This window comes from Elgaria multicarinata, chromosome 2 (genome assembly GCF_023053635.1).
Source record: "Elgaria multicarinata webbii isolate HBS135686 ecotype San Diego chromosome 2, rElgMul1.1.pri, whole genome shotgun sequence".
Classification (NCBI taxonomy): domain Eukaryota; kingdom Metazoa; phylum Chordata; class Lepidosauria; order Squamata; family Anguidae; genus Elgaria; species Elgaria multicarinata.
In genome coordinates this window covers 50,302,508-50,315,097 of record NC_086172.1, presented here as the reverse complement: position 1 = coordinate 50,315,097, position 12,590 = coordinate 50,302,508, and the positions used below count along the sequence as shown (strand labels likewise).

General features: G+C 41.0%; 1 protein-coding gene across 2 annotated transcripts in view; it reads right to left on the bottom strand.

Annotated features, from left to right (window-relative positions):
• Window positions 1–285: 285 nt before the first annotated feature.
• The window catches only part of ACVR1 (activin A receptor type 1), a 74,492-nt gene continuing 62,187 nt past the window's right edge, over window positions 286–12,590 (bottom strand). For both annotated transcript variants that reach the window (XM_063116524.1, XM_063116526.1), the window contains exons 9-10: window positions 8,287–8,417; window positions 286–2,880 (exon numbers count right to left, since the gene is read on the bottom strand). In XM_063116524.1, the coding sequence (XP_062972594.1) occupies window positions 2,746–2,880; window positions 8,287–8,417 (266 nt within the window). In that variant the 3' untranslated portion in view covers window positions 286–2,745. The remainder of the gene's footprint in view (window positions 2,881–8,286; window positions 8,418–12,590) is intronic.

Here is a 12,590-nt window from a genome sequence, read left to right as displayed (position 1 = left end):
ATGCATTATTCACATCATATTGGAGAATTATGATTAAGCAGACGTTATGCATATCTGGTAAAAACGTTATAAAATTTAGGGCTACTGTAATTGATGTTTATTGAAGGATATAAATTCCCATTTGACCCTTCAGGGTCTTCCTTTTAGGTGAACGTAAAGCAACAATACCTTGTACATTATGTAAATTGGTGAGAAATAGTGAATTGTTGCAACATTTTCACTAAGAATTGGAAAGAACCACCACCATCACTAAAGGATTGAAAGAAAAATGTCAAGCACAGAAGGTTCATGTATAAGATAATTTATTATAAACACACTTTGACCTGGGCAGCAAATGAACAAGGACCCTTTGGAAGTTTATGAGAAATTCATTGTGTGTTGAAATAAGCAATTTAGTTACCAAAATGTGAAGATAGGTGTATTGGAAGTAATATGATTGGGTATGTTTTCTGTGGACTCCTTCCAACATTACCTTTTCTTCTGCACACCAAAGTTGCCCAAGGGTATCCTATATATCTCAGAACAGGTACCAATTTGTAGAAAACATAGCACTCTCCCAGGACTAGCTACAGATATAGGATTGCATGACCAAATGCTCCCCAAGTTAAAAGTCTCCCTGCACAGGAAACTAGCGTATCGGGAAGAGATGGTTTCGCTAGCCTGCTACATGCAGGGAGTTTTTGAGGTGAGGGACCGTTCCAGTAATCAATCCATGCAAATGTTACCTCTTGAGACATGGGATCCACATGGCAAGGTTGCACATTGCAAAGGTAACACTTGAACAGTGAACAGATCATATATCATATGAACTTCAGTAGAGCAAATGATGGCAGACCTACCCGATCCCAGATGAGGGACTACAATTTCTTCGTTCAGTGACGAAAGCAGAAGCATTTCACAGAACATAACAACTGTACAAACCAACGGTCTCGAACACTCTTTCCAACAGGCTTGTAGTTGTTGTTGTTGTTGTTACGAACGTAAGACAGAGAGAACAGGGCAAAACGGAAGCCTAGTTTGAAAGACTCTGCTTGAAATAAAAGTTCATTCAGCTTCTTCCTTGACAGGCCCATGGCATTGTGCTGGTTTAATGTTAATAGATCAACCTCCGTTACATTCAGCATCCTTAGCTTTTACTATGAGGGCTCCGTAGAGAGAACAGCTTATGTAGTACAAGGCAAGGCACTGGGATCAAAACTCTTTACTCAGGGAACTCAAGATTTAAGAAAGGGGGGGGGACACATGGTCAGAAGAGCATGATCTCATTTGTCCATACATAATCCATTCATGCCACTGCAGTTCCAGCATGGATGCGCAATGTCGGCAGTGCCCTGTACAAAGGGTCGCTCTGGCGTTCCTCAGTGATGTCCCATCCACCACGTGGGTCTGTTGGCATTACTTCTGATTTGCAAACACAGCAAAGGGTGGGAGTTGTAAGTGGATACACGCTGGTGATGCAAAAACTGTACGGCATTTACCATAAGCCGTAGGAGGCACAAACAGAACAGAACCAGGGAACACTGTCGTCCATTTGACTTGAAAATAGTCTATTTCGTTTATACAAATAACAGCTAAAATACAAAAAGTAAATTAAAAAAATAACTTTTCCCCCCTGGCAGAGTTTAAATGCACATTATGTATAGCTTAGAAGAAGAAAAAAATGCACTTTCCATGAGATCCATGACCTACAATTCTACCATTTTCCTCTGCTGCTCCCCTCCTCTAGATCAATAAGGTACTAGATGTGGCATCATTTGGGTAATGGCTTTATATTTAGTTATATATAATATATATATTTATATATAAATGTTCTGCATATTTTGAACTGAAAATATAGGTTACAGACCACACGCATATAAAAATGTGAAGCACTTAAAAAGGTGATTAAAATGTCTTAACTGATAATACGGGGGGAGGGGAGAGAGAGGTGGGACTGTATCAGGTTATACCGTGTTACCAAAAACAAAAAAGTCTGTAAGAAATAATGATAGAAGCCACATAAAAATAAGCTTTAACTGTATGCACTTTCCTCAGTTTTTAAAAAACTGTTAAGTGCACTAGTAATAAATAAAATCTGCAAGTTTCCTTATAAACAATAATTCCTAGTGTCCAGCATTATTGTAAACAGTACACATATGTAAAATGCAGCTTAATAATAATAACAATAATAAAGAGAGAGGGAGAGAGAGAGTCAGTTACAGGTTTGATTTTCCAAATTGATTTCCCACTATTCAAAAAACACAGATCGAGGAGTACAAAGCCAATCATATTTTTGGCAAGTCACGTCTTTAAAATTAAACAGTAACAGTGCAAGTAAGGAATGCAAAGAACCCCCTAGTGCAATAAAGAAGAGAAGCGCAGGCAATGTGGCTGATTAGAATTGACCACTTCTGTATGTTTAACTTGGGAGCCACAAGGAGACACTTTGCTTTTTGTTTCTTTTTACGGAATTTTTTAAAAAAGCAATTAAAAGCCATGGTTTTAATGCCCCAATTTTGTCTTAGGACTTCTCTGTCTTCCTTCCATAGGCCACCACAGATTCAGCATCATGTCTTGATAGATTGTCCATTTGTAAACTGCCATGGATAGTCCCCAATGAAGGCTCACATGGTCCTCTCAAATGGCTGGTTAGGTAAACGACTTGCCTATGTCTGAAGCCACTTGGGACTGAATTCTAGAATTCATCAAGCTGTACGTCTATGCTGGACAAAAGCCTTTATGTCTTGTCAGCATCGTGCGCTGTTATCAACAGTCAGCTTTCAGCTTATCTAAGGAATTATCAATTTTGGTCAAGGTCTTTTTGATACGCAGAGCAGTTAATCGTGCCGATGGATTGTGATACCAGCATTCTTTCATCAACTTGGCAAGGGAAGTTAACGTCTGAAAAGGAAAAAAGACACACAAAATAAGCACATTCAGAACAGAACATTTCTGACGCACTGGCAGTATTAATTCCAAGAGTCTATTTAGACACCATACCAAACAATGGTCAAATAAACTAAATTATGATTTGGTACGTGTCGTGATTCCAAGCCCTCCTGCTGAGGTGAGACAACAAAAATGCCTGCGGTGTAATCTACAAAGCTTTATTCAACAAATAAACATCCCTTCACACCTGGTGGCAGTGTGAATGCTAGGAGCTATCTTCTAAGTCTAATTTAACTTACAAAGCTAGGCAGTTGCCTTCAACTAAAGCAGGTCTGTTACTTACGATCTAACATGCACTTCAGCACAGGGAGGGGTTTTTGGGAGGAGCCTCTCACAAGATGCTACCCTAAGAGACTGCCTCCCATCTCCTCTCAATTCTGCCCGCTTGACCCTGTGGTGGACTTTGGGAACTGTCAACTCCAATGTCTCCTCCCCCTCATACAGAGGATGAATTCTCAGGAGGGAGGGGGAAATGGTTTCTGAGCTGTCTGCATTCTCCGCAATAAGCTCACAGGAAGATTCATCCTTGACTCCTGAAGAGTCTTGGAGAATCTCTTTCCCGGCTGTCTGTGCTGTCTGGTAAATTCTTGGTTCTTCTTCTGACTGACCCCCGAAACCCCTTCCCTCACACTTGGAAGAACAGGCCTGATCCTGACAGCAGATACTTGAACTGACAACCAGAGTTTGTGCTCAGCCAGTGAGGCAGAATCAGAAAACAGGATCTGGCATTTTCGCTGAATTGACAAACCAGAGCTCTGGCCATTGCTCTGTCATCAGAGGACTCTGCACCATAGAAATCCAGCACTGAGAAGATGGTAAGCCAAAGACATAAGCAGCTGTAAACCATGGTTGGTATACATGTTTGGAGGCTCAACTATTGTATGATTCTAAAACCATGGCTACTGCACACTATGATTTAGCATAAACTGATCCTCTGAGTAGTCTTTCAAAATGTCACCCAGTGTGGCTGATTGACAAGAAAACAGTGTAAGCCGCATGGTAACTGATTGAAATTCTATTTGTTTCAAGTGGCTCAGCAAACAACTAGAGTATTCACCACACCCCAAACTCTTTTTCGTGGTATGAATGAGGGCAGTGAAAAATTATAGTCTGTGAAGAAGCCAGTTCACACAAGAGGCTTTGCCATGAAGAGCAGCCTCCACAAATGGCACTTTTTAATATTGCTACAGACTGTGTTCAAGAGGTTACTTTTTAAGGGCAGGAAAAAAGCTGTACCTCATATTTTGTTTCCAATTCTATGTTGGCTACCTACGCTGACATCTATAGTAAAAATACGAATGCTCATAAGATGCCTTCAGAAAGATGATTGCAAGATGGGAGTTCTTTATCTTTTAACAGCTTCTTAGAGAGGTAAGAATTTGGAAAAGAAAAATTGCTAGAAAAGGATGCACAAAGACTTAGCTTTGTGAGAGGCAGCAGAAAGAATTTAGGAGAGTTACTACAGGAGACGTCCTGGCTACATAAAGTGAAAATTATTAAAGTAGAAAAATGAGGTCCATGTAGAAATCAAAAGATTTTTACTTGGAAAGGAAAAGAATGGAATTCAAAATGTTCATCATTGAAGGGGGGAATAGTGATATCAAAATTGGGGGGGGGGGCGCAAAAAGAAAGATGTCCAGCTGGTACTGAACTGGAAAGTATGCTTGCAAAGGAATGTCATAAAAAGCTCAAAGCCTTTCCAATTTTAAAAAGGCAACACAGAAGGTTTCCAAGAGAGCTCTCTTTCAAAGAAAAAGGCATTTGACGTCTTGTGCCCTAAGAAAGATTTTATTTGAAATGTGCTGAGCTTTTTTGCAAATAACCCTTCTGCTTTTTGTGTTCACCATCTTCTGAAGAGTTAACTACATGGTACACTCAAATGCTATTTTATATTAAAGGCATTTAATGCTGCAATCCTAGACTCAATTACCTGTAAGTAAGCCCCACTGAACTAAGTGGGGCTTACTTCTGAGTAGACATGTACAGGATTTTGCTGTAAAAGCTGCTTTAGGATGAAGGGGTGGATTTACAGCAGAGAAGCAACAGGATAGGGGGCACTTAGCGGTTTCTCTGCTTCAGATCCCAAAATAGCTCTTGCCTCCGCAAGAGTTTTCAAAAGCATGCTTCTCCCAGCAAATCTGGAAAGAGAAGCAAGGGGAGAGTTGAAGAGAAGTAGCAGGCAGGAAAACAATTCCTCCCTCCTCCATTGCTTTCCCACTTTAAATTTTCCCATTTCAAAGAGGCTTTCATTTTAGAAATCCTTACATATGTGCAACGTATAGTTAGCTCCCCAACAAAAACAATTGCTCTTCTCAGGGCAAGAATACATTTCCGCCCCCTAGCAGCAGCATTTTCACCTTCCTGTTAAAATAACCTTCAAGACCCCATTCCTTACGTCTACTTATCCAGAAGTTTTATACCCTGCCTCCTGATTGAATGATCGTCAAGACAGCTTACAACAGAGTGTGAGTGTGTGAGAGTGTGCATAGTTATTTAAAATTACATTTAGACTGCCTTTAAGGATGGAACCCTCTCAAGGCAGCATACAAGATAAAAAACATACAAAACCCATACATATATACATCCTATTATATAAAATGCCAGAGTGCTCCTCCTCACCAGTTATAGTTTTTGCCCTTTGGCGCCATCTAGTGACGTTTCTCAGAACTGCAGCCTTCTAGGGAAGTTCCAGAAAAATAACTGCCAGGACCTTCCGGCCTAGCAGATGGGCCAAAACCCACTCTCAGTAACTAATTTGTCTCATGAGGGTAAATTTGATAGAAGGCTAACCTCACCAGTTATAAAAATGTTAACAAGGCTTTTACTTTAACATTTCATGTTAATTTGTGCTTATAGGTTTACTCGCCTCATTTATATTTTGAATTTCTTCGAGTGCACATGCGAAGCAATATTTTAATTACAAAATTGTGAATATGTCCCCCCAAACGTAAACGAACTGATGTGGAAGTTGCAGCAATGAGGGAAGCGGCTAAAAGGCGAAAGGCAGAGCGAGATAGAGCCCAATGTGCAAATTTGTCTGATATACAAAGGGAACATGACTGCCTTCACCATTGTGTGACAAATATGACTCCTCATAAGATTGCACAAGGTTGTAAACGACATCAGGTTGCCAACATGACGGCAGAGCAAATATTGCGCCACAGACTTGGTAATGCAACCCGACAATGAATTCCAAGAACCAGAAATGAGGCTGTTTTTCACGCTGTTGATATTTTAGAAACAAATATTGACGCCCATAACTGTGGTCCCATGGACAGTATTTGCGCATTTTGTCAAGCAAAGCATGTTGTTGCAGAACGGCCATTTGACAAATTATTTATGCAATGCTGCTATAAAGGCAAAGTTAAATTGGATGCTATAAGGTCAGCCCCTGTTATTGAGCAGTTAATGAAAGGACAGCATGAACATTCTAAAAATTTCATGCAAAACATAAGATCAATAAATAGTGCTCTGGCAATTGCGTCAATGGGCGCTAACAGAGTCCGACGGTCTGAGGGCATAAAGTTAAAAATTATTGATGGGAAAGAACAGGGGAAGTTGGTTCAAAATCTTACAAAAGTGTATACCAAAAATATTGTATTCAAAGAAGTCCTAACAAAATAAATACACCTGTTGGATGATGGGCTTTTTCACTAGTCTTCAATAAAATTCCATAAAAACAGAGATTACCAGTAAAAATCAATCAAATCAGAAAGTACTACCAAAACTAGCACCAAAGATACTATGGGTAGACCAACAAAAACAGGTGGGTCTTCAGAGCTTTCCTAAAGCATGTGTGCATAAGAGAAAGAGCCTACACAACCAAACAGCTCTTTCCCACAGGCCAATAGTTAGGCCAGAGTGTGCCTTCTTTCAGCTCTGTGGTCCCAGGGCAACTGGTAGTTGGAGCAGAGTTTTCTTTCTGGTGGGTGTCAGTGATGGTGGAAGCAAGTTCCCTGCAGCATTTCCATTTCTGGTTGATGGATGGGGCCAATCTGGTCTCCCCCTTGCCATGATGTTCTTCCTGGGAGGCACCGGGTGCACATACACCCAGGGGGCCCTAGGTCCCCTGGCCAGTGACAGAGGGCAACCTATGCCTCCCTTCAGCTCTGCAACACTTGGACAACTCAATGATAAATTATAAACCTTGTCCTTCCAGGATAGGTATATTTCCTTTTTATTCATCAGATTGTGAATATTTATATAAAGTTATCACAATCACTTAAGACTGAGCGTTAAGTCTCAGCCAACACTTATCAAGGCACTATTAGGGATATCTTAAACTGGCGGCAATAGGGAGAAGTAACTTGTTTGTAAGCAAAGAAGCAATCTCCCCTGCCTTGCCCTCAGCAGATCTTTGAAAGGCTTTAAAACTGGATTCTCAATCTTCAGTTCTTGTTGAATTCAACAACAACAAAACTTGGCTTGCAAATATCATAGAATTGCAGAGATGCAAGGGACCACAAGGATCATCTAGCCCAACCCTCTGCAATGTGCAGGAAAACCAATTAAGCCATCCATAAGAGGAGTTGTCCAGCCTCCTCTTAAAAACTTCCAGAGATGAAGAACCCTCAACCTCCATAGGTAAACTGTTCCACTGTTGTACAGATCTTACCGTCAGGAAGTTTTTCCTTACATTTAATCGAAATCTAGGTTGCTATAACTTATGCCCATCATTTCGAGTCCTAATTTCTGGGGCAATGGAAAATAGTTCTTGACCATCTTCTCTGTGGCACCCTTTTATGTACCTGAACACTGCTAACATGTCTCCTCTCAGTCTTCTTTTCTTCAGACTGAACATCCCAAGTTCCTTCAGCCTGTCCTCATAAGGCATGTCCTCAAGTCCCTGTAGCATCTTTGTTGCCCTGCCCTGAACTTGTTCTAACTTGTCAACGTCCTTCTGGAAATGTGGTGCCCAGAATCGAACAGTGAGAACAGAGGTCTCACTAATGCCGAGTAGTTTCTCTCTCCCTTCATGGAGCTATGAGGCCAGACAGCTGTTTCTATGGGAACATGGTCTTCCTGCTTTCAATAGAAAGCTTTCTCCATGGTCCATCACTCAACCCCCTTTTTCTCCCAGCCAGGCACTGATATTAAAAGTGCGCTTGACTAGAAAGAAAGTACGAAGAGTGATAGACTGCAGGGCAGAAAGGTGGGAGAGAGTTCAGCTCCCCTTAACCCACGCACCTCTCATTCTTGCTTTATATGTGAATGGAATGGACAGATTTGCTGCTGTCACATCTACCCTAGTCCAAACACTAAACATGGAGGAAACAGCAGATGGTTTTTGACAACAACAGCTCTTAACATAAGATCAGGTAGAAAATAGGGTGGGGCATTATGGACTGGCATACTTACGGGGTCTGAAAACCATCTGTTGGGAATGTTCGGCCTTTGCTGATCCACGCAGACTACTTTTCTCATGTCTTCAAAACTAGGGTCATTAGGAACTACATCGTAAAATGGAGGTTTGTAATCTTCAACAATACCTACAACCAAAATAACACAACAGATCACATTGTTGCATCAATATATTTTAGAGTGTTCATTAGGAAGACAAAGTTCAAGATATCATTACAATACTATTAAGCTTAGCCAACGCAAAACGCTCGTGACATCTCACCGACATTATGAAATGAAAATAGCACAATACAATCAAGACATTAATCAGACAGTCCTCCCTGTGGGTTAGAATACAGTTCTTTAAGCAGTGAACAAAAACTCATGCACCGAAAACAGATCAAGTGACTAACAAGGTTGCAGGGTTGATTTTTGTATACCCCATTTCTTCCCTGATGCAGAGATCTGAAGTTCTTGAAAACTCACCCACTTCTTTGAGTTGGCCTAACAAAGGTTTTACCCAACACAGGGTTTCTGGAGATACTGAGAGGGGTAAAGCATCAGACTAAACCCCAATTCAGGAGTGGACATCAGGCTGAACACCACTTCCTAGAAAGCATCTTGCAGTGCGGAACAGGTTGTCTGCTGCCATCTCTAAGGAAGTGTCACTTGGAGTGCTGATGCTATTATGAGATACATTTTGCACCATGCGCTTTAACCATAAACATAATCTGTGTGCTAAAGTTCAGCATTCTGTTTTGAAAATCCCTTAATAATTTCAATTGTCCTATGAGCAAGTCAGTGTATATATACTATTAATCAAATTAAACAGAAAACCCCATCAAGTATAGTTTCAGGAAGAAACATTCCAATTAATGTCGTATTTGAAGTATATATTTTATCCTTTGTGCATTCTGATAAAGTTTGGTCCACAGAGTACATTGCAGTTATTTATTTGTCATGGATATACTTGCCATGCATCTCTAACTCTTCAGAAATGTTAACAATGAGAATTTGTCCAATCCACATGAAAAAGCAGACTAGTGATACACAAAGAGAAGGAGAGCTTAATGGATCTGACAAGTTTGCTTTTATGTCACTGCCTTTCCAAATTCACAACCCATGAAATACTCTCTGCTAAAAGCCACCCATCCAACCAAGTTCAATGGAGATACAATCAGCTATTCTTTTAAAATGTCTTTATTCTTTTAGGATGTACACTGCAGGGATTGGCAAGGTTTGTCACTGTTCTTTCATATGCAGCTGTTTTCCCAATAAAAACAAGGCTACAGACACAAGAGACTACTTGGGAAATAAGAAAAACTGGTGACCTGAAATGCTGATGCAAACATACTTGACACTGACGCGGCACATTAAAAGTATTTCAATGACTCTTAATATATTCCATATAAACCCCTTCCAACTTCCCCAGGCATTTATACGACAATGATTTGTCTATCATTTTTTCCAAAAGCATGCCCTTGAGCCCTATTGAGAGTAGGCAATACATGTAAATACATCCAAAAGTGCAGGAATCTGGCTAGGTTAGCTGGTGTCCTCAGCTACACAGAACATTGCAGTGCACACACAATATGGATGGCACTTCATCCAGGTCAAGAGAGGAAATATTTACTTATGCTAACACTCACATTGTACTGCTAGTGTAGGCTTCCCTAAGATTTAGATAGGTAACTACCAGTTTCCTTGGGCCCTCCAGCTCATCCAGATATGCTGAACCCTCGGTTACCAGAAACTCCCCCAATACTTGCAACTTAGGGAGGTAGTGTTCAGGGCACTCTATAAAGCCTGGTAAAATCTGGACATCCTTATCTGAATATACTTCAGTTCTGGATTTCCAAAGTTCATGCAAAACTTAAAAAAAATATGTTTTGTGTATTCACGTATTTTATGTTCTTAATTTGTAAACCACTTTGTCAGGGAGAATGTACCCTGAAAGGCAGGTTAGAAAAGTTTTAAACAAATGAGCGTTCCCTTTCTGAATAACTGTAAATTGCACATTTTTAAATTGATATGGATATTTAAACTATCAGCTGTATTACTGTAGGAGACGCAGTTGTCTGGCTTTTACTCTAATCCCTTAAAAAAAAACACAATTAACACAGCCAAAGTTTTATGGAACCTAGGGGACTGCTTTTGGCTCCAGAGCTACTGAACAATGCCAGCAAGGCACCATAACCTCTGATCTACACTGTCATAACATTGCCACTATGAACCCTGACATCCTTTTCTTCTGTTCCACCAGAAGAAAATGTATTATTTTAAAGAAAAATGTCCTCGAATCCACAAAATATAATCCGTAAAATTAGTAATAAACAGTTTAAAGGCCAATATTTTTCACCACATGATCATATGTGGGAAACCTGCGAGCCACATACAACTCTTGGAGACCTACAGGGCAGCCCACAGCAGGAACCCAAGCTACTCACATACACACTCAGTGAATTCCTACTCCCTGCTGCCCCAATTTTGTGGCTTCCAAACACTTTGCCTTCCCTGCTAAGCTGGGAAAAAGAGAAACGTCTTCTGGCCAACCCAAATGGAAGGACAATGAGCTACTAAGTGGAGAAACATGTTGTTCTTGTTTCTAATGAACTGCTAATGGGAAAAATCCCAGTTGAACAGAAGGTAACTGTGTGAATGGGAGAATGTGGATGAAGAGGGGCAAGGAGACTGTGTTATGGGGAGAATGTGGATGGAAGGAAAGTGTGCAAATCAGGGTGGGAAGGATGGGTGAGAATGTGTGTGTGGAAAGTTGTGTGTGAGAGAATGGGAGGCAGGGAGGATGAGGCAGTGTTGCTCTACCTACCTTAGATGATAGGTGAACTGGTGTGCGTTTGTACAAGAGAGAGAGGGAGAGAGAGAATGGGAGAATAATTGGATGATGGAGAGAAAAGGTATGTCCCCATCTACTTTTGACTCCCACCAACTTTTGGATTTGACCTGACCCCCACCAGAATGCAGCCCTTGACCCCTTGTCTCTGAAGGTTCCCACCTGGTAACAGACATCGCCAAACGTTAATCTTCCTCACTGCTCCAGACAGCCCACTCAACACAGACTGTCCTATCACACAATTAAGTAAATAAAAACAAATAAAGTAACAATTCCTCTTGTTAATAGAGAGGATAATTTGGTTTCCAGCTCCACAATGCTTGGGGTGATTGTTTAAAGTAAGAGAGCTTTAGCAAACCATTCCAGGCAAAGTTCAGAACTCAAAGCTCAGCAGAGCAACCTCAATGTTACAGATTAAATTCTCTGAAGTCTCAAAGCGACACACACTACCATTCCCATGAGTTCCAAGAATTGAGAAATATGGTTATTGAATGTTTATTACACACATCCATGAAATAAAAGTTAGCCAATAAACATGAAAGAATGGCACACATACTGCACTGAGTTTTCCCCATGGGCATTGTGCTCTCAGTGTCCTTTAAAATAACATCTTCTCACTCACTTCCTTGTTCAGGGACCTTTAATTATGACTGAGTAAACTATTTTAACAGCTTTAGTCTAAGAATTGCTATACCAAGTAAGAACTTAAGCTGGCAAGGGGCGGGGGGGGGCGGGGGGAGAAAGGACACTCTGCTAATGATACCAGCACAAACATTTCTCTCAAACACAACCAGTTTAAAATGCCACCGACCCAATACTAGAGCTGATACTGCCAAAATGGCTGCTCCATGGCAAATCATTCCCAGCAATAATCAGATCAGACTATCATGTTCAGTCTCTCCACAGCCCCTCTATTCCCCCTCCTCCTAATAGAGTATGCCTCGGTATGAAGGTAAAGGAATACAAAACAATCCTCCTGAAATCAGTCCCATGAAATCCCAAGGCTGTTGCACCACAGGTTTGTACAACGTGATCTTGGCAGTATTATATTCAATTCCTCATCTAATTATGCCTAACATAGAATCTAGCTTTTTTCATACAGCCACACACTGGGTCGACATGTCCACCATAGCCCCAAAATCTCTGTCTTCATCTGTCATTGCCAGCTCAGATCTCATCTAGCCCAGCATCCATTTCTTCCACAGTGGCCAACCAGAGAGCTCTCAGAAGCCCACCAGTAGGGGTTGAAAGCAACAGCCCCCTCCCTCTAGTGCTCCCCAGCAACTGAAATTGAATGGCAGTTCGCACGACATCACAGCCCAAGTGTTAAATGACAACAGGTTAACCATTAGATTGTTCAACCCTTGAACAACCCAGAAATCTGGGTTTGGAGGACACGCTCAGCAATTTACAACAGAGCCACTCGTGGGCTGAGTAAAAGCAGAAATGGTGGGCTCAGGCAACATATCTG